This window comes from Mytilus trossulus, chromosome 7 (assembly GCF_036588685.1).
Source record: "Mytilus trossulus isolate FHL-02 chromosome 7, PNRI_Mtr1.1.1.hap1, whole genome shotgun sequence".
In the NCBI taxonomy this organism is placed as follows: Eukaryota; Metazoa; Mollusca; class Bivalvia; order Mytilida; family Mytilidae; genus Mytilus; species Mytilus trossulus.
The window spans coordinates 79,017,326-79,041,138 of NC_086379.1; the positions used below are offsets into that span (position 1 = coordinate 79,017,326).

Here is a 23,813-nt window from a genome sequence, read left to right on the forward strand (position 1 = left end):
TTCACGGGATGAATCTCAGATCAGAAAAACAAAACCCCACAAAAGTTAACAAGTGAATAACACTTAAGGGCTATGTATACACATCTTAGTTATAAGTATGCTTTGATGTAAAATAGTAAAGCAATCCAGAATCGCACTAATTACCTTGTATTACCTGAAATATTACAATACACCTCACAGAGAAATACCAAAAAAGCTGCATCTGCATATCTTATATCGGGTTAGCACTGTGGTAAAGAGAATATTAACGATGTTATAATAAGTTTGTAATTAAGTATAATGCTAATATGTGTCACCCTATTAACATCATATGTCAAGTGAATACGTGTAAAAGTTGTATTATATGTCTCTGAAGTAACCAATAGTTGGAACATATATATAGCAGTGTATTTTGCTGAGCTTTACTAGCAGGACAGAAATAAAAGCTCAATGTACAGCAATGCAAAATAAATAGTGCTAATGTGAAAATAAAATGAGTTTGTATTCTTCTTTCAAGTCGTGAATGTATTCAAGTTTGAGTTAGGTCGAAGTTTTGAAAACAACATTGCCGCAGTCATAACATTACAAAATAGACGAAATATAGTTCAGGGTGCGGTTCTTTCGAACTTAAAACATTCCGTCTGGCTACAATTTATACGAATTTTAATCACGATACAATACCACTCAACTGACAGTTTAAGCAAAAAGTATTAAAGGTTGTATAGGTGACTTTTTTCGACTGCTATAGTATGATATGTAGTGTTGACAGTCGTACGGTGGCCTATACTTGCTAAGATCCACATGTTTTGTGCTTGGCGGATAATTGTCTCATTGGCAATAAACCCACATCTCCTTATAGTTCATATATGTCTACAAAATAAATTTTCATGAATAATGAAATTACAAAAGTATATAATGAGATTACAAAAGTATATAATGAAATTACAAAAGTATATTAATATTTGAACTTGATTACTTTTAAAAGTTTGAACAGCAGGAATAGCACGTGTGATTAAGTAAACAGATGCTTTACCTGGTACTTATTACCTCATCTTCAAATGATCTTATTCAACATCTCCCCACTTTAAGATGATGAAAGCATGGTAACATTGTTAATGCATGTTTGGTTCAAAGATTGTGTACGGAAACAAGTATTAAATGTTCACTCAATAACCTTATATTAGATTGTATCAGGAAACTGTATGCATACATATGCTGCGTCAAAACTTATTTGCAAAATTTTCAGAACACTTGCACCAGGACAATAACAAAGATATTCAAACAACTCGTGTCATTTCTAATCTCGGTTTATTGCAATATGCTCTGGCAGAGTTTAGTAACAGCAAAGCAGAGGATGGTTGAAGGTGATCAGTTAATCAAGATAGAATCATTCGGATACATGAAATATGGTCAATTTTCCTAGAAGTCTTTTAATCTTTATCTAAATTCAGAGTATCACTTTTAAATGCGTTCTTTAAGATTTTTTTCAAATTTTAAGGCGTACTACCAAAATGTGATTGCATTATCGCCATTATGACTGTCTTAAGATGACCAAGAGCGAAAATTTTAAAAGATTTAGATAAACTTTCTCTTCATTTAAACTTTGGTGGATAGTTGTACATTTACAATCATACCACATCTCCTTATTTTTATATTAAATAATGATGAGCATTATACTAATATAACTTAATTACATGTATTTTTTTCAATTTGTCAACATCTTTAAAAGATAATGTTTTGTTGCCACGACGTTTTGTTTAACATCTTCCGAGTCAATTTTTTTTCAGGTTTCGTCGTAGTTGAATTTACTTGAAACACCAAAGATGATAATGCCTCGTCGGTAAAGTTTTACAAATAGAATTAAAGCTCATCTTGTCTGCATTCGTTACATATTGCTTAAATAAGCCTCACCAGAAGCACAAAATTAAAGCAAGTTGAGTTAGTTAAACTTTTTTTTTTATTTAATTCACCTCCGACATATTTTGATTGTTGGGTTGCTGTTTTACATTATCCCAAAAATATTTTAATTTAGTTTCGATCTTGAATAATTCATAAAAATAAACACACTAGATAAACCAGATGCTCCGCAGGCTGCAGATTGATATGATCGCAGAGGTCGAACCCTGAACAATTAGGGCAAATATTTAATTTGAATTGAGATTAAATAATTGACACAGCATAGGTTCAGACACAGAATGAATGTTGTCTAATAATTTAAAAAAAATCAAATTGGACATTTACCTATTATGGTCAAATATCCAAAATCTAAATACATGGTTAGATTCGGCATATCAAACAACCCCAAAAATTCATTTTGTGTATGAAATCAAATAAAGTTCAATTTTGGACCCTTTAGAACTCAATGTAGACCGATTGATAAAGTGGCCCAAATTACAAAAATCTAAATGCATGGTTATGCCTCGTTCACACGTACGTTTAATTCGAATTGAATTCGAATCGAATGCGAATCAAATTCGCTAATCACGTTCACTTGTAATCTTCTTTTTTAATTCGAATTGATTCGAATTATCCAATTCGCCTTAGAAATACGTTTTTGTTAATCCGAATTAAAAAATAACGTCGTTAGGACAGTAAAGCGAATTTGACGCGCATTCCAATTCGAATTAGAATAAACTAATTCGAATTAGCTAATGCGAATCGAATAAGAACTACGTGTGAACTCAGCATAAAGATATTATCCGGAAATCATCCGTATTCGGATGACGTTGACGAAGACGACGTGATACCAATATACGACCATATTTTATTTTTATTTTTGCGGTCGTATAAAAACTAACGAAGATAGATATGACTACATACAACAGTAAAACCTCTATGGATACACAATTACTACATACAATGGTAAAACCTCTATGGAAACACACACAACGACAAGCCAAAATTCAGTCAAAACACAACCCGCAATATCTTGCCCGTTAAATTATAAACCAGGTTTAACTCACCATATAATTCTGAAAATTCCTGTACCAAGCCAGGAATATGACAGTAGTTTTCCGTTGGTTACTCTGATTGATCAGGTCTAACGTTGGTATTTTGTCAGTTTTTATCGACTGCCCCTCTTTTAAAAAATGTACCTTGTTCTTTTTTAATTATTGTTTTACTTTTCTTATGCCAAGTATAAAACCGACAAAATAAAAGCGGTCAGGTAAATCGGTAAAATGCTGACACTGGCATATGGTGCAATCCTAATAAAAGTAAACGCAACTATGTATATTAAGTAATGATAAAACTCTTTGATTGAATTACATAAAAAAAACCTTAAAGATCGTCGGTAAACTTTTTTTCATTTTGGAAAATTCTTGTAAAAAAATCTTTATGAAAAAATATAAAGGTAAAAGACTCAAAAGTAAATGGTAGTTTTATGTTTGCATCTTGCAATTACCATGTGATAAAGACGAACACTGAACGACTTTTAAGATATCCTTAGAAACTGAAATATAAACATATGATAAATAACTTAAATCGTAACAGAAAAACAAATTACCTCGTAAAGTGTTTTTTTTTAAACATATTACAGAATGAAAACATGCTTGATATTTTTGACTTACAGAACAAAATCATACATGAAAATCAAATCTGTCAGGGCGACACAATTGTGTTTTTACATCCCTTATGTATGGTTATTATAAAAAGGGGCAAGCATAATTAAAAAAAAACAATGACAGTTTGAAATTAAACTAAATGCGATCTTGATAGGTAACTTACCATTATACATTAAAATTGCCTTTATACATACAGACTTACAAGCATTATAAACAAGAATGTGTCCCAAGTACACGGATGCCCTATCCGCATTATCATTTTTATGTTCAGTGGACCGTGAAAATGGGGTATAAACTCTAATTTGGCATTAAAATTATAAAGATCGTATCATAAGGATCATGCGTACTACATGTAAGTTTCAAGTTGATTAGACTTCAACTGCATAAAAAAATTACCTCGACCAAAAACTAAAAGCGGGACAGAAGAACGAACGAGCGAATAGACAAACGGACACACAAATCAGAAAAACGTAATGCCCATAAATTGGGCATAAAAATACCCAACACTATATTTTACTGAAATTGGGTTGTATCTTAACTTTGATCTGTATATATCTTTTCTTGCTCAGTGTTCAAAGAACTGTAAATATAAACATGTTAAGCAGAATGGAATTGGGAAAGGAAATGGGGAATATGTCAAAGCGACAACAACCCGACCATAGAGCAGACAACAGCCGAAGGCCACCAATGGGTCTTAAATGTAGCGAGAATACCCGCACCCGTAGATGTTCTTCAGCTGGCCCATAAAAAATATGTATACTAGTACAGTGATAACGGACGTCATACTAAACTCCAAATTATACACAAGAACTAAAATTAAAAATCATACAAGACTAAAAAGGTCATAGGCTCCTGGCTTGGGACAGGCGCAAAAGAAACATATATATCGTACCACAAATGGAACACTGTAGTTTCGTTCATGATATCTTTTCAAATGGGCTTTATCCACTACACGACGAAAAACAGATATGTTCTATGGTGGTGTTACAATTTAATGAATACAAAAAAGTAACTTAAAAGAAATCGACTGACACACATGATATCAAACTGGAAGTAAAATATATGCATATTTTGACACAGAATACTGTTTAATTATCAGATTATAGGATAATTATATTATAAAAGAAAGGTTTTTTGGTCAGAGTTACATAATTCCGTTATCTGTACGATTCGATCAGCAAAAAAGCGAGCAGTTCGTTATACAGATAAATATGAAAGTATTGTATGTACTTTTGTTTGGAGTTTATGTCTCTTAATCCCCCTTTTTTCATGCAATACAAAGTGACATTTATTTGAACATATACCGAAATTATTGCCACTAGAATCAAAGATGTCATTCCCAGGGGCGGATCCAGTCATTTCAAAAGGGGGGGGGCCAACCCATAGTAAAGGAGGGGGACTCCAACTATATGCTCCCATTCAAATGCATTGATTGTCCAAACAAAAGAGGGGAATTCTAAACCCCACCCGGACCCCTCCCCCTTGATCCGCCAATGACTCCGTTTAGAAAATAAGTGCGTTGGTGTGCCTTTGTATGATTATATAGAACAGTTCGTTTGATCGAATATGATACTGGAATCTTACTGGTTTATTGGCTGAAGTTTTTAAAATTTATGCGACAAGAAATTTAGCCCTTCACCATTTTCATTTATTTGTTTTTGTTTTATTCTTACATACAGTGGCGGAACCACAAATTTTCATAAGTGGGGTCCCACTGACTGCCTAAGAGGGTGCCCGCTTCCGTCATGCTCCTGTGATTTCCTATATAAATCAAGCAAACTTTTCCCAGAAACAGGGGGCCCGGTTCCCCCTAAATCGGCCTCAGCATACACATCTTAAGTAGTATCTGGCAATATTAAAGTGAGCATACAAAAAATACTGCCGACATTGTTTCAATTAAGTAATGATCAAGATAAAGAACCGTGTTAAGCAAACTGTTTATGTATCTTTGCGTATATATCCAACAATATAATTAAAAAATCAGAAGTTGCTTAAAGAGAAAAAAAAGTTGCAATACCTTAAATAAATTGATTTATATATATTTTTTATATACTGTTCGCCTCAAGTTTCGATTTTTAAACACCAAACTTTTTCTGAAAATAAATTCTTTTAGGGGTTCTATCTTCAATGTTTAGACAGTTTTCTACAAGGGTGCTTAAACGTTTATACAACTGACATATCGTTACAGCAGCTACATTATAATTGAGTGGTACATTCTGAAATTATAAATGCAAAGGTGAAACACACAGATCATTAGGTACTGATGCATGTTCAGCATACACTTTTTTTTGTATTGACCTTTTATATTAAAGTAGGCATTTGGTTTGTCTTATTTACCATTCTGAATGTACAGCACCTTACAATTTCATTTTTTTTATAGGGCACTCTATACATTTTCATTATTGTTATTATCAAATCAATCTATGCATGGATTTGACAATTCAGGAGATCATTAATTTGTGCATTGTAATGATACATTTGATCATTTTATGTTTATTGCAGAAAGAACTGTCAAATTGAATATCTTGGGATTTTTTTTAATTTTAATTTTTGCAACTTCTAAGATAAAGTTTCAATGATAGCAATACATATGATACTAAAGTATGGCCGAATTTTCAGTAATATTTTGCTTTGATATATTGTCTAACACGAACCACTATCATCATTTTATCCGTATGTTTGACAAAAAAGAATCAACTTGAACTCCGATTGTGTACTCGATAAAACAACTAGAGGCTCTAAAGAGCCTGTGTCGCTCACCTTGGTCTATGTGAATATTAAACAAAGGGAGCAGATGGATTCATGACAAAATTGTGTTTTGGTGATGGTGATGTGTTTGTACATCTTTCTTTGCTGAACATTCTTGCTGCTTACACTTATCTCTATCTATAATGATTTATAATGAACTTGGTCCCGTGGAAAACGTTAGTTAAAATTTACAAATTTTATGATTTTTTTAAAAAATTGACTATACATTATTGCTGTTTACAGTTTATCTCTATCTATAATAATATTCAAGATAATAACCAAAAACAGCAAAAATTCCTTAAAATTACCAATTCAGGGGCAGCAACCTAACAACTGGTTGTCTGATTCATCTGAAAATTTCAGGGCAGATAGATCTTGACCTGATAAACAATTTTACTCCCGACAGATTTGCTCTTAATGCTTTGGTTTTTGAGTTATTAGCCAAAACTGCATTTTACTCCTATGTTCTATATTTAACCGTGCCGGCCATCTTGGTTGAATGACCGTGTCACCGGACACATTTTTCAAACCACATACACCAAAGATGACTATGGCCAAGTTTGGATTGATTTAACCCAGTAGTTTCAGAGGAGAAGATTTTTGTAAAAGATAATTTAGATTTACGAAAATGGTTAAAAATTGATTATAAAGGGCAATAACTCCTAAAGGGGTTAACTGCCCATTTTGGTAATGTTGACTTATTTGTAAATCTTACTTTGTTGAACATTATTGCTGTTTACAGTTTATCTCTATCTATAATAATATTCAAGACAATAACCAAAAACAGCAAAATGTCTTTAAAATTACCAATTCAGGGGCAGCAACCCAACAATGGGTTGTCCGATTCATCTGAACATTTTTGAGGCTGGTAGAATTTGACCTGATTAACAATTATACCCCATCAGATTTTCTCTAAATGCTTTGATTTTTGAGTTAAAAGCCAAAAACTGCATTTTACCCCTATGTTCTATTTTTAGCCATGGCGGTCATCTTGGTTGATTGACCGGGTCACCCGACACATTTTTAAACTAGATAGCCCAAATTGACTATAAAGGGCAATAACTCCCAAAGGGGTCTACTGACCATTTTGGTCATGTTGACTTATTTGTGAATCTTACTTTGCTGAACATTAATGCTGTTTACAGTTTATCTCTATCTATAATAATATTCAAGATAATAACCAAAAACAGCAAAAATTCCTTAAATTACCAATTCAGGGGCCGCAACCCAACAACGGGTTGTCCGATTCATCTGAAAATTTCAGGGCAGATAGATCTTGACCTGATAAAAAAATTTATCCCTAGGTTTTTGAGTTATAAGCCAAAAACTGCATTTTATCCCTATGTTCTATTTTTAGCCATTGCGGCCAACTTGCTTGGTGGGTGACCGGGTCACCGGACAAATGTTTTTAACTAGATAACCCAATGATGATTGCGGCCAAGTTTGGTTTAATTTGGCCCAGTAGTTCCAGAGAAGAAGACTTTTGTAAAAGTTAACGACGACGGACGACGTCGGACGCAAAGTGATGGGAAAAGCTCACTTGGCCCTTTGGCTTTGGGCCAGGTGAGCATAAAATCAATGGACCCACAATTCTGGTTCAGTGATCCTTGTTTCTGTGTAACATAATACACACGAAGATAAACGGACTAAATCTAACTTCGCCTCATAACTGGCAACATCATGAAAAGCTGTCATACAACTACATGTAAAGTGTCAGAATCAGTATCATTATAAGAAAGCTTGATATGTGTGATGCTGGTGAAGGATCACAATGACATACATGTTTAGTGTACTGAGGCTTTATTATTATTATTTTGTTGATTGACTAAATTATAACTTCGTACTGAAGGTGTGCCTTTATTGACAGAATATACACTGTTACATGGTTCTATTGGTAAAAGGGTCTAAACTGTTTTTATGGTACAAATGTAAAACTGTAAGAAGAACTTCCGGAATGGTATACCAGTTCTATTTGACATAAATTATAGCAGCTCTCTCACTCAGGGCCGTAGCGTAATGGAGGCAAATGAGGCAAATGCCTCACTTTTGAAACGACTATCAAACTTTAGAAGTGGCAATTTTTTTTAATTTCATGTATTTTACATTATCAATATGCGAGTTTCAAGTTTCAAACTATTTACCGGCACACTACATACAGTGTTTCCAATCTGCAGCAGCGATTCTGAATATAATTATTTTACATGCATAGCGGTGACGGTAACAAAAATAAGTGTCCCGATTACAAATCAAAATACACAAATAGAAACAAATCTTATTTATGTCGTTACAAAACTGGTTGAAGACGGGTTCTTTAAAGAGAAAAAAAGATGAAAAGGGAAACTCATGAGTATAAACACCCCCGATAAGTATGCTGGCTTATAACTTTCTTGGTTTATTTTTGAATCTACCAATGTTTACACACTGAACAACAAACATGCCGCAAATGCAAATCGATAAAATATTTCATTGACCAAAACATAATGATTATTAATAATTAATTCAAACAAAATCATGAAGCGCCTTTTATATGGAAGTCTTTAATGTATAAGGCAATTCATGATTTTTATTTATCTTTAATAAAAACATGAAATATATTTTTGGTATTGTTTGAAAATATTTTTTTTGTGTTTCTTTGTTTTATTATTATTATTAGCATTGTCTGGTTGTATGCTAGCGTGTTCCATTGATTATATTTCGGTAGGCCGTGGGTTCGAACCCCGAACGGTAGGTCAGACCAAAGACTTAAAACTTATATGTTCTCGTCTTTAAGAAGCTTATAACTTGCTGTTGGACATAAATATATATATAAACATCAGAACGTGTGTTGAAGCTTTTTGATAGTACAGGTCATAGGAGAATCGGAAAGTTTTGGTTGACCAACAGAGTTGAAACTTGTTTTGTTACTTACTAGGCTAGCTAATAAAAAAAACGCAATCAGTCTGTTATATATTTTTTGGTTTTTTATTTAAGATAGTAATGCTGAAATAAGCTTCTTCCGTTTCATGCATCCTCACTTTAAAAGAACATGCGCTACGGCCTTGCTCTGGTTATGATTTAGAACGGCTCTAAGTCAGACGCAAACAAAATGCCTTCAGTCAGAGTCAATAGAAATTCTAATCATTTACGACAAAGACTTGTTACATTTCGTCACATGCAATGAGAAAACATATGTCAATGCAAATTTGCCAGTATTATAGCTGACCCAGAGTGAGCTTTGATCTCAAGAGTGGCCATAGTAAAAAAATATTTACGCTTCCGTGTTAAGTAATAGAACACTTGAGGTAAACTGTTTTGGAGTACATCTGTCCAAAATTGTTAAAGATACAATATGTTCTAGGGTAGAACTGTTTAAATATTAAACTGGTCTAAAGGGCATACATCAGATCATCTCTCTGGTCATAATACAGAACAGTTCTAGTAGTAGAGGAAGTCAGGGGCACACAATGTCATCCGTCAAAATCAATAGAATATCTATATATTTTGTCTTGCTAGCAATTACGAAAAGAGCTGTAAGTTACAATAGACACCTTTGACTGTGACTAAATTTGGAGGCTGAACAAAAAGATGCTTCTGACCCGGTATAGGAATTCAGGTGATAAACAAAATGTAGCACAAATTTTATAGACTCTGACGATTTAGAGAATAACATATTGGACAGACACTTTTATCTGTTTACGAAGATCAGTAAATGTCCTGAATGCCTGTGTTGTTGTCTTGCTGTCCCGTTATGATATCAATAAACCAAAAATTTCCGATTTATTATTACTTACTAAACATCATAGTTATCGTTCCTCGTTGGACGCAATTGGATAATGCAAAAAGAATGCGATTATAGCATTTTATGTTCGATGATTCAACACTCAAAACCCCGACATAAACCGAATTACAAAGGCATTAAATATATAAACAGAATGACATACATGTATTGAGGATGTAGATGAGGTTTACGAAATATAGTATAAAAGACCGAGTGCTTATATATAAAGAATATAGAAAATAATGTACCAAAAAGAAATAAGGAAATACTATCAAAAAAATACAGAAACAAATCAGGAAGGACTTTCCTCGAAAATCATATTTTCCATGATAAATATACTACTAAATAATCAGACGTTTAATGTTCATATTGTTTAAAGGAGGCCCCAAGAGCCAAAATCGATCACCTGGTAAAAATATGCCATTTTGAAATTATTTAACTTTTGTTGACATCATTATCATGTTTGATTATTTCTAATTCTTATTATTTGTTGGCATTGTTGTAGATCTTCTATAGATAATAAGTTTCTTTGTCTACATTTTAAACTTATTTATTAAAGTTTTTCGAAATAATTGTCAAAATTGGAGGAAGTGTTTAAAAAAATCACCATGAAAGGGGCAGCAGTCCTTTTGCGCTTATTACTGTTTTCAGGGGTATCATTTGCGCCAATTTTTTTTATCCAAATGTATCAATTGCGCCAAAATTCGGAAACTCATTTGAGACAGTCCACCTGTACACATTTTTATCATAGATATTAATGATAAATATGTATTCTTATTTTTGGCTTTAAAAGTATCATATGTTCGGAGATATTTCAGCATGGAAGATGAGCACTTGGAGAGAAATGACTTGAAATGCATTATACAGTTTATGCACAGAGAGAGAAGAAAACTTATTGCTTTTCTGAATATTTAATAACTAGAGACTCTAAAGAGCCTGTGTCGCTCACCTTGGTTTTTGTGAATGATTAAACAAAGGACGTAGATGGATTCATGACAAAATTGTGTTTTGGTGATGGTGATGTGTTTGTTCATCTTACTTTACTGAACATTCTAGCTGCTTACAATTATCTCTATCTATAATTAACTTGGCCCAGTAGTTTCAGAGAAGATTTTTGTAAAAGATTACTAAGATTTACAAAAAAATGGTTAAAACTTGACTATAAAGGACAATAACTCTTAAAGGGGTCAAATGACAATTTCAGTCATGTTGACTTATTTATAGAAATTACTTTGCCAACATTTATTGTATTTCAAAGTTTATCTCTATCTATAATAATATTCAAGATAATAACCGAAAACAGCAAAATTTCCTTAAAATTACCTGTTCAGGGGCAGCAACCCAACAACAGGTTGTCTGATTCATCTAAAAATTTCAGGGCAGATATATTTTTACTAGATAAACAATTTTACTTCCAAGTCAGATTTGCTTTAAATGCTTTGGTTTTTGAGTTAAAAGCCAAAAACTGAATTTTACCCCTATGTTCTATTTTTAACCGTGGCTGCCATCTTGGTTAGTTGACCATGTCACGCCACACATTTTAAAAAAATAGATACCCAAATGATGATTGTGGCCAAGTTTGGTTTAATTTTGGCCATGTAGTATCAGAACAGAAGATTTTTGTAAAAGATAACTAAGATTTACAAAAAATTGTTAAAAATTTACTCTAAAGGGCAATAACTCCTAAAGGGGTCCAACTGACCATTTCGGTCATGTTATCTTATTTGTAGATCTTACTTTGCTGAACATTATTGCTGTTTACAGTTTATCTCTATCTATAATATAATTCAAGATAATAACCAAAAACAGCAAAATTTCCTTGAAATTGCCTATTCAGGGGCAGCAACCCAACAACAGGTTGTCCGATTCATCTGAAAAATTCAGGGCAGATAGATGTTGACCTGATAAGAATTTTACCCATGTCAGATTTGCTCTAAATGCTTTGGTTTTTGAGTTATAAGCCAAAAACTGCATTTTACCCCTATGTTCTATTTTTAGCTGTTGCAGCCATCTTGGTTGGTTGGCCGGGTCACGCCAAACATTTTTAAACTAGATACCCTAATGATAGTTGTGGCCAAGTTTGGTTTAATTTGGCCAAGTTGTTTCAGAGAAGATTTTTGTAAAAGATTACTAAGATCTACGAAAAATGGTTAAAAATTGACTATAAAGGGCAATAACTCCTAAAGGGGTCATTTGACCATTTCTGTCATGCTAACATATATGTAGATCTAACTTTGCTGAACATTATTGCTGTTTACAGTTTATCTCTATCTATAATAATATTCAAGATAATAACCAAAAACAGCAAAATTTCCTTAAAATTACCAATTTAGGGGCAGCAATCCAACAACGGGTTGTCTGATTCATCTGAAAATTTTAGGGCAGATAGATCTTAACCTGATAAACAATTTTATCCATGTCAGATTTGCTCTAAATGCTTTGGTTTTTGAGTTATAAGCCAAAAACTGCATTTTACCCCTATCTTCTATTTTTAGCCGTCACAGCCATCTTGGTTGGTTGGCGGGATCAAGCCACACAATTTTTAAACAAGATACCCCAATGATGATTATGGCCAAGTTAGGATTATTTTGGCCCAGCAGTTTCAGAGGAGAAGATTTTTTGTAAAAGTTAACGACGCCGGACTACGGACGCCAAGTGATGAGAAAAGCTCACTTGGCCCTTCGGGCCAGGTGAGCTAAAAATATGCGGCATGCCGAAAGAAGAAAAAAGAAGCTTTGCTGAGTAATGGAGCAGAAGCATTCCACAGGAATTATTATGATCTGTTTTTTGCATTTCATCCTTCAATGTCCTTCAAGCTACTACATAAAACAAATTTTGAAGCACCCATGCAGCAGTAGAAAGAAGAACGTATGTTTTAGAAAAGGAAACATTTGCTGTGTAAACTCCCAGTTCCAAGTCCAAATAAAGGAGGAGGGAAGTCATTTTTCTTCTAATTGGCACAATCATATGTTTTATTTTTGGCGCAAATTATACCATGTAATTTTAAAACAGGTGGCGCAAACGTAGCATTGGAGAGAAAAAAGCTGTGGTACAAAAGGACTCATTTTTGGCGCAAACGGATCTCTCCCATTAAAGGGCAATACATATTTGTTAGTGTTATTTTTTATATATATCAAAACTAATTAGTAGTGCAAAATATGGGAAATAACAAATATAACTAGGAGGTGTCATTCTCCGATTTTTGGAGCATGTTTTTTTTTTGAAGATCTTATTTTACTGCACATTTTTGCTACTTTTAGATTCTCTCTGTACCATGGTTTATGCACAAATGGGTAAACATCATCTCAAACCAATATCTCTTTTAAGGGTTCTAAGCCGACCGTGCAAGGGCTGTATAGCCAGTCAAGGTCGTTAAAAACTTCCATTTGTTGTTAAGGGTTCATTATTGATTTACGCCATGTTGACTAATTGTAGACCTTATTTTTTTGCAAGAATGTTAGCTCATCGCATAGTTTCTGCAAATAATGGGTAAAACATATCTTTTGAGAGCAACATTATCTATAAAATGTATACTTGTCATTTTGTCCATGTTTTCTTTAGCTGAAAGTTTTACATTTCACTTCTGACAATTCACTTGATCTTCTTTATATTTTTTGCAAACTATGCAAAAAAAGTGTAAAAATCAAGGGCAAAAACTCCTATAAGGAGTCAATTAACCATTTTTGACATGTTGACTTAAAAGATAAAATTTTGCTGAAAATGTTTGCTAATCACAATTTCTTTCTAATAGATTCTGCATTTTTTTTTAAAACACATCTTTCAAGGGCAATAACTCCTATTTATGATTACATTCAAGTAGACCTAATTATAAATTTATTTTGCCTTACATTTTACTACTGATGATTCTCTCTATCTTCTATAGATTTTTGCAAACAATCAATAGCAATAAGGGATCAATTGACGATTTCAGCTATGTTGAATAAAAGAGTAGATAAGATTTTTAGGGGTCATGTACTCAATCCTCTCTATTTGTCAAATATGGCATTTTACCCATGCTTTATTTTTCACAACAGCAGCCTAGTTTGTTGATGGATCAAATTCCTGGAAACAGTTTAGAACCTAAGGAACATTCAGGTCAAGTTTAGTCATATTTTGTTCAATGGTTTCAGAGAGGAAGAATTTGCAACAACAGACTGCAGACAACAACGATGGACACAAAATGATGGCAAAAGCCCAGATTGAGAGAAAAATAAATGTTTTCCATAAAACATGCCAATCTCAAGGATGCAACTTTGAAACAAGAACAAACAGGACAATAGAAACATTTAGATATGTTAAAGGAGAGGGTAAATAAAGACCAATTTTATAACCTGCCTATCATGAAATATAATAAATCTACATATTACCCTCTTTAGGTGATTAAAAGACAATAAACGCAGTCAGATATTAGAAAAAAATTATTAAAATTTGACTGAAAGATTTCGTAAAGGCTTTTATAAAAATTTTTGATTAAAGGAATAACTACCAGATTATATCATTCTTAGATATTTTCCTCAGCTTTAAGGATTCATAAGCAGTCTTGTTGTTTGAGCAAAGTGAAACCATCTGTTGGTGTAGGACTGTGGGTCATTTTTCATTTCATTCAGAAAATGTATGGCTGCCTCATTGTAAGTTTTAAACAGAATTTAACTTCATTGAAGCATAATGATAAAGATCATTTGCCAATTGTAATTTCTTTTTTTTATCTTATATTAATATATGTTATATATATAACATCTACCACTTATCACAAAAACCTACTTCTCAAGAATATACCTTCATTCCATATATTGATCAATACAAGTGGCCTTTGAAATGTACTTCTTAAAAGTAAGGGCGGCTTTCCAATTCTAGGATTATAAAGGACAGGGAAAGCTCTCATCTTCTGCATGCTAACGCTTTACAATGATAGCCTAGCAGCTATATAACAAATTTAGTATATGGATATGGATATATAGTAAACTGCAAAAAACAAAGAAATAGTGATGGAAACGTTAAATACATTAATATAGTAATGCAAAAAGACAGGAAATAATAAAAAATAAATTAAAAACAATGATTTACAACATACTACTTCTCAAGAATATACCTTCATTATATTGATCAATACAAGTGGCCATTGAAATGTACTTCTTAAAATGTAAGGCTTTCCAATTCTAGGATTATAAATGACAGGGTAGGCTCTCACCTTCTGCATGTAAACGCTTTACAATGATAGCCTAGCAGCTATATAACAAATATAAAGTTCTATCTAGCAGCTGGGTAATGAAATAAATATAAAAGTGTTGACATCAGTGCTGAATGTGAAGTTTCACTTTACAACAAATATAACCAGATGCTCCACAGATGCTTTATACAACCACAGAGTTTGAACCCTGAACAGTTGGGGAAAGTATGGACACAACATTCAAGCTTGATACAGCTCTGAATTTGAATTGTGATTAAATAGTTGACACAGCATATATCAAAGAACCCCATATATAAATTTTTTGTTGAAATCAAACAAAGTTTAATTTGGAACCCCAATTTGAACCAACTTGAAAACTGGGCCTTATAATCAAAAATCTAAAAACATGTTTAGATTCAGCATATCAAAGAACCCCCAAGGATTATTTTTTTGTGGATATCAAACAAAGTTTTATTTTGAACCACCCTTGGACCAACTTGAAAACTGGGCTTATAATAAAAATTATATGTACATGTTTAGATTCAGCATATCAAGGAATCCCAAGGATTCAATTTTTGTTGAAATCAAACAAAGTTTAATTTTGGACCCAAATTTGGACCAACTTGAAAACTGGGTCAATAAGCAAAAATGTAAGTACATATTTAGATTCAGCATATCAAAGAACCCCAAAAATTCATTTTTTGTTAAAATCAAACTTAGTTTAACTTTGGACCTTAATGTAGACCAATTTGAATACGGGACCAAAAATTAAGAATCTACATACAGTTAGATTTGGCATATCAAAGAACCACTATTATTCAATTTTTGATGAAATCAAACAAAGTTTAATTTTGGACCCTTTGGTCCCCTTATTCCCCCTTAACTGTTGGGACCTCAACTCCCAAAATCAATCCCAACCTTCCTTTTGTGCTAATAAACCTTGTGTTTAAATTTCATTGATTTCTACTTACTGATATTAAAGTTATTGTGCAAAAACCAAGAATAATGCTTATTTGGGTCCATTTTTGGCCCTTAATTCCTAAACTGTTGGGACCAAAACTCCAAAAATCAGTCTAAATCTTCCTTTTGTGGTCAAAAACCATATGTCAAAATTTCATAGACTTCTATATATTTAAACTAAAGTTATAGTGTGAAAACCAAGAAAATGCTTATTTTGGCCCTTTTTGGTCCCTAATTCCTAAACTGTTTGGCCCCAACCTTCCTTTTATGGTCATAAACCTTATGTTTAATTTTCATAGATTTCTATTTACTTATACTAAAGTTAAAGTGCAAAAACCAAAAGTCTTCAGACGCCAAGCAGCCGACTACAACGACGCTAACGTGATACCAACATACGACCAAAAATTGCAAAAATGTACGAATTATTGGTATAAAAAGTTACATTTTTGCATATCACAGAATAACACAACTACAGAAAATATCAGTATCATTGAATTAAAATTGGTCATCAAGTCAATAAAAAGATTCCTCAATTAGTGCTTACATTTATTTTTCACATGACATCTGAATACTTTTTTCTTAGAAAATGTTCAGGCAATGAAAAATCATAACAAATAAACTTAAACACAATATAATGATAACATGTTCAATCCCTCTTATGGGAAATTATATGACTTCATGAGATGAATACATTAATAATCCCAAATTGTTTTAGAATATAAATAAAAAAGCAACACTTCTTCAGGATTTCTCTTACAAATCACTGGTTTTGTGGTGCTGTTAATGGTAACTATTCCCTTGTTTCAATAATTTAAACACTATGCAACAGAGCAAAAACTATGTATCAGGGTACTGTAAAGGATCCTTATGTCTCAGAACTCTCTCATAGTGGGCTTTAAACAGCATGCTATTAATCCTATAGTAATTTGGGTTGTCTCTATTGGTAAGTTCAGGGTTATATCCCTGTACAATGTCATATGGTAAATTGTTGTTGCCGGCACAATCCTGACATGGATTCATTGAGACATTCTGTGGTCTACTACTGGATGGTTGTATGCTGGATAGTTCTGCTGACTGGTTTGGCTGAAAAGACATCAGAATTATGATAAGATAACTAACATTTTTGTTCTAGAAAAAAGAAATTATGATATCTTTGTTTGAACAATTGTATCTTATCTATCTTTTTTAATTCTAAAAATTTCTCCATTCAAATGACAAGTCTGATACAAAGTTCATTTCTGCATCTAAAGTTACTTGTTTCAAAACTGAATTATAATCTTGGTACCTTTGATATCTGTATTCAGTAAAACTATGGTTTTCGTTTCATGTTATATGTTTTCTTCAAGATATGAATATCCTCACCCCCTTTAATGGAATACATTGCTTGAAATTGTTTTAATACAATTTTTATTTTACCTGCAAGTCCACAGTTTTCTCCTCTTCACTTTGTCTTCTATCATTCCTGCAGATAAGATGGAATTAATTATATAAAGGTCGCTTAAGGGAAGAGTAACAGCTGCTCTCTATCTATATATTACCATTATACATTTTTCTCGTTTGAATTGTTTTACATTGTCTTATCGGGGCCTTTTATAGCGGACTATACGGTATGGGCTTTGCTCATTGTTGAAGGCCGTACAGTGACCTATAGTTGTTAATGTTTGTGTCATTTTGGTCTTTTGTGGATAGTTGTCTCATTGGCAATCATACCACATCTTCTTTTTTATATAACATGCTTCATGGTTGATTGCACATTTCTAACACAAAGTTATGCATGCTTTTTTTCAGACATTGTCCCAATCTAGCTACTGCAATGACAATTGCGATATTTTGTGTGTCTCATGTTGAATGTATTTTTGAAATAATATTAATTCGTTCTATCATACTTCTTACAATTATACCATTTCTGACCTGGACAACACTGTATACAATAAATAAATTAATATAAACACATTGCTACAAATGAAGTCTCTAGTCTGCTCTATGGTCTGGTTGTTGTCTCTTTGACACATTCCCCATTTACATTCTAAATTTTACATTTACTGCATAAAATATTAGAGAAAAAAAATGTTGTTCAATTACAGAAAAACATCACTATTGTTTCATTGTTTTGAAGTGTAATTGTAATCCTAATCGAAGGCATATGACAATTTCCGTAAATGTCTAATAATCATTCACTACGCATTTACTTATATGTAAATACTTCTTTAAGATTCATTTTTGTGAGTGTTTTGTTAGTTGTTACACACATGGATTCACTGTAAACATAACTTACTCTATTTGTAATCTGTTTATTCTTTTTGATATAGGCAGACATTCTTCACATTCAGGACTTCTAGATCTTTTCTGTGATTGTCTGTAATTAATAATACATGTTAACGTGAATGAAAATAATATAAAATAAATTAGTGATTAAGTCTTTTTTACTGCGGTAATGTATGACAAACAACTTTAAAGTCTTTTAAACAGAATTCATAATTCGTTTTGTATATAAAAATAAGGAAATTGCCAATGAAACAACAATCCACCAGACAGAAAGCACACCTGTATCCCTCCACTATCAGTTTATTTAAGTCTGATGCATTTTCAGGATCATCATTCTGCAAGGTAGTTTGAAAAGACTTATGTTCAATAAGTAGGTAATCTCAATTCCTGCACTCTCAACAAAAGTTGGAAGTAACGATGCCTGCTTCTTTGTCGCAAATTCCAGAATTTTGTTTTTGTTACATCGCTATTTGTCCACCATTAATTTACTATATACTATACATCACACAGGTTCATGTAAAATTTTGAAATCATAATACTATGATGGGAATGCTTCCCTTAAAAAACTTAGTAGAAACTTTACTAATAAACAGCTGCAAGTGGTTGAGCTACGGAAGTACTTCTTTAGCTCAGTCAGTTAACATGCTGCCTTGTAACACATCTAGTTCCCAGGTTACTGAGGTCCAAGGTTAAAGTCCTGGTGAAGACCTGCGATTTTGAAAGTAGAATCATTCACTCCATTTACGTTGGTGCCAAACAATAAAATACCATGGTAAGAAAAATTACCTAGCCAGGTTAAAATATAAAAATAAAAAAGATGGGGATATCATAATATAGAGTATAATGAATCTTGAGGTGGGGGAAGTGTGATAGGATTACTTTCCTTAGAGAACTAAGTAGATACTTAGTCAGCCGTAAGTGGTTGTGTTAAGGAAGTACTTCTTTAGCTCAGTCGGTTAAAATGCTGCCTTGTAACACAGAGGTCCCAGGTTCGAGTCCCGGTGGAGACATGCCATTTTTCAAGTAGAATCACGCTCTCCTGTTTCAATACAAAATATCAGACACCAAAATGGAAAAGTGATTGTTGCATGACATCAATAGTTCAAGCGGTACAGATGCTCGGGTCATTTGGGAACAGCATAAGGTGTATTGGATGAGGGATGGGCCAGATAAACTTTTATTGATAATTCAAGTAATAAAAGCAGGAAAGTTTTTTAGATGATTCTACCTGTAAATTTGGTAGTAATGTTCTATTATTTAAGATTTTAAAGCATGTTTTTAGATTCTTAAAACTTGTATTTTTCATTTATTGTAAGTAAATGCTTTATTTACATGTTGCACTTTACTGCCAATACTGGCAGAGTGAAAGTTAACATTGTATCCTGTATTTCATTGTTCATGTGAAGGCTTTATATAATAGCTGAAGTCATATAGAGTTTGTTTGTAACAAGAAATAGTTAATGCACAAACCTATTTGCCATATTTTATGTGTGTTTCTGAAATATTTGCATAATCATAAATTCAGACGATTTTTTATCATTCGGAATTCTTATTTCTAGAGGTGCTCCGAGTAAAACAAGGGAGACTATCTGAATAATAAATTGACAAGGAACGAGCAGTGCAGTCAGTCAACTGTGCAGGTGCCCGGAATTTTGTCCAATCAAAAGTTTAGAATTACTTAAGCGCGAGTCTGCACAGGCTATTGGCAACAACAACAACAACATGGCTGTCCCCAAGAATTTGATCTAATATGATTGAAGTTCGTTGTTTTGCAGTATAATGGATAATATATTCGGAAATTCTGGTTTTGGTGGATCTGGACAAAGAAGGATTTATCCATTACAAGAGGATTCTGGGTAAAAGAAAATAAAAGAGAAGCAATTTTTACACCTTTTGCAACTGTAACCGGAGAGCACTAATTTCATTACAAAATTACTTGTCTCCACCGGGAATCGAACCCGGGACCTCTGTGTTACAAGGCAGCGCGCTAACCGACTGAGCTAAAGAAGTACTTCCTTAGCTCAACCGCTTACGGCTGACTAAGTATCTACTAAGTTTTCTAAGGGAAGCAATCCCGCCACACTTCCCCCACCTCAAGAGTCATTATACTCTATAATGATGATATTTTCATCTTTTTTATATTTATATTTTAACCTGGCTAGGTAATTCTTCTAACCGTGGGTTATTATTGTTGGGCGCCAATGTAACCGGAGAGCACTAATTTCATTACAAAATTAATTGTCTCCACCGGGAATCGAACCCGGGACCTCTGTGTTACAAGGCAGCGCGCTAACCGACTGAGCTAAAGAAGTACTTCCTTAGCTCAACCGCTTACGGCTGACTAAGTATCTACTAAGTTTTCTAAGGGAAGCAATCCCACCACACAACCTAAAATGTTATTGGATTTGGACAATCGCCGTGAATCAAGTCAGTTCGGCCCTGGTCCGTTAGACGTTGTAGTGGTTGTCTGGCCATTTTGTAAAGGGGGTTTCCAACCAAGGATCAAAGGGCAGTTCCATCCATACATCTATATGTCCCCATTCAAATGCAATGATCATCCAAAATAAAGGGGGGTTACAACCAATGGAACCCACTCCTTTTCTGGATCTGCCAATGCGTTGGTTTGTATGTCCGAATTCTAGTCAAATCGGTACCTGGTTAAATCAGCACCCGGTCAAATCAGCACTCAGTATAGTCAAATCGGCACCTAGTCAAATTGGCACCTGGTTAAATTGGCACTTTATATAGTCAATTCGGCACCCATGTTAGATTTGTTTTATATACATATTTTAACAGCCTCTCATTTCCCCGTTTCTAAGCCTCATCCTTATATCATTGATATGTCAAGTCAGTGCACTATTATTGTCTATATATACAATGATCTAGGATTTGTATAGTTCTCACTATGAATGATATATGAGATACGGTACTGGATATTTTTTATGCACTTTTAAACAGTTGAACATTTTGCAGGATTGTTGGTTTAATGCTGTTTAAACTCGCATAAAAAAAACACCTTAAATTGCTAATTATTTTGCATGAAAGTTTGAATTATTGAAAGGGACTCATAGTTTTCCATTCTATTGCTTCTATTTGTCTCTTTGTTAAACATAAGTTGTGTAAGGGCTTCTTTGTTTCTTATGAAGTTTTTGAAAAATAAAACATTAATAAATACCTTTAACATTCTACTGTTGAGTTAGAACCACAACCATATACCATGTACTTGATTAAAGTTATGAAAATTAATTGAAAAGAAAACTTTCCAAAACACACAGTGTAGATACTATTCTGTACGCTTTCCGGAAGTCGCGATTTTCGAAGCGAGAACTTTTTGGATCACATTTTAAATTTGTCGGATATACTATATTAAACGGTAAAATGTTCATCTGTACATTGCTTAATGATTAATTCAGCTGACATCGATATTCACAAATGGTTTATAATTAAATTGTGCACATTCATTATTCGTATCTTTGCCTTAATCAAGAGATTTTCAAGTGCATCACTAAGGAAAATCAGTCGGTGAACCTAAAAACAATCTTTTTGCACCCTTACTGTACAAATTAACGTAAAATCCAGACTTAATTTACTAAATAAAGTATATTTTAAGTGGTGGTAAAAGTTTCAGCCAGATCTTTGAAGCCAGAAATAAGAAAATTACACTTGTTTGAATTTCGCACTGTACGATCAGTCTCGCTTGTATATTTTGAAACTGTATGATCAGTCTTTATTTCACTGTATTCTAGTAGTGATTTCAAAGTTATTTACGATACATTAGAAGATGGCATTTTTCTAAATAACACAAACATATTTTAATAAATTCACATCCTGTAAACTTTTCAAACATGTTTTAGCTTGATAGGGTGTACTCGACTTACTACATTAAGTATAAGGATGTTTGAATGTGGCTGAAATAAGAAGAAGGTTTGTTTGTTTATATAAGATTCAGAAATGTCCTCCGTTATACTTAAAATTGTACAAACACACAAATTTAATTGTTATATAAAAATTCATGTATTTACAAACATTTCTCGTTTTGTTTATATAGATTAGACTGTTGGTTTTCCCGTTTGAATGGTTTTACACTAGTAATTTTGGGGCCCTTTATAGCTTGTTGTTCGGTGTGAGCCAAGGCTCCGTGTTGAAGGCCGTACTTTAACCTATAATGGTTTAATTTTTAAATTGTTATTTGGATGGAGGGTTGTCTCATTGGCACTCACACCACATCTTCCTATATCTATTCGAGGCCGTACTGTAGCCTATAAAATTGATCACAGTTCCTTCACTTTGTTTTGGATGTAGATCTGTCTCTTTCACACTCAATTGTACACCACTTTGTAAAGCGATGGTTTATAGGTAAAAATTGATAATGAAGTCCGTCTTTCCGTTCGTCCGTTGGACCGGTACAACATGTTTCGCCGGTTTTGCAAGCGCATCTCTTCATAAACCACTTAATATACATTGGGGTTTCCAGACATTTTTAAATGGAGAGGGGGTCCAATCCAGGAGAAAAGAGGATTATAATATATGTTCCCATACAAATGCATTGAAAGTTAAAAAAGAGTTTCAAACCGCCGGATCCCAATTTTCTTGAATCCTTCACTGGTATAACAATTAATTATTTTTTTCTCGGATTCCGTATCATAAATTATAATATAAAAAAGAAGATGCGGTATGATTGCCAATGAGACAACCGTCCACAAGAGATCAAAATGACACAGACATTAACAAATATAGGTCCCCGTATGGCCTTCAGCAATAAGCAAAGCCAATACCACAAAGTCAGCTATAAAAGCCCCCGAAATGACAATGTAAAACAATTCAAACGAGAAAATTAACGGCCTTATTTATATATAAAAAAAAAGGAATGTATTTCGAATTTTATTAAAAATCTTTTATGGGGTTTCTTTATATAAGATACGGACTTGAACATTGCATTATATGGGGGCATCCATCAGGTATTTCCAACCGTGACCCTCAAAACCAATTGTTAAACTTTTCTTAAATTGCTCTATTTTTAATCAATTAATGTATTATGGAGCTTCTATTTCGAATTTTTGGTAAAAATATTTTTGATGTTTCTATATCTTAAATACGGACTTTGTCATAACCTTATATTGGGCGTACCTATTTTATATCCACAACTTCCTTCAAACAAGTGTCATAACTTAGTGAATCGTTTTCAGATTCCTTATCATTTAATTCAATTGTGTACCTCTTATTTGGTTTTTCGAAAAATCATCAGTTTTTTATTTCCATGATAAGGACTTTTCCACTACCCTATTGGGTGGTACCCGTTTACTATACGCAACTTTCAAAAACTTACCATATACTAGTATTAATAAAACTTCCTCATATTCGTTATTAAATGATG

At 33.1% G+C, this 23,813-nt stretch overlaps 2 protein-coding genes across 2 annotated transcripts in view; one reads left to right on the top strand and one right to left on the bottom strand.

Annotated features, from left to right (window-relative positions):
- Positions 1-16,703: 16,703 nt before the first annotated feature.
- Positions 16,704-20,042, bottom strand: LOC134725916 (uncharacterized). The gene is made up of 4 exons (XM_063590204.1): positions 19,910-20,042; positions 18,450-18,530; positions 17,591-17,636; positions 16,704-17,257 (listed from the first exon to the last, which is right to left on the bottom strand). Exons 1-4 carry the CDS (start codon positions 19,918-19,920, stop codon positions 17,012-17,014), a joined length of 384 nt encoding a protein of 127 aa, XP_063446274.1. The 5' UTR covers positions 19,921-20,042; the 3' UTR covers positions 16,704-17,011.
- Positions 20,035-23,813, top strand: part of LOC134725915 (von Willebrand factor A domain-containing protein 3A-like) — a 43,426-nt gene continuing 39,647 nt past the window's right edge. The window contains exon 1 of the mRNA XM_063590203.1: positions 20,035-20,295. Within this exon, the coding sequence (XP_063446273.1) occupies positions 20,219-20,295 (77 nt within the window). The 5' untranslated portion in view covers positions 20,035-20,218. The remainder of the gene's footprint in view (positions 20,296-23,813) is intronic.

Bases quoted from the DNA above. Each gene is read 5' to 3' on its own strand.
- LOC134725916 (XM_063590204.1), bottom strand. The intron at 17,637-18,449 runs GTAAGTTATGTT...TCTTATCTGCAG, and splicing joins ATAAACAGATTACAAATAGA to GAATGATAGAAGACAAAGTG. The intron at 17,258-17,590 runs GTAAAATAAAAA...ATGTCTTTTCAG, and splicing joins AGAAAACTGTGGACTTGCAG to CCAAACCAGTCAGCAGAACT.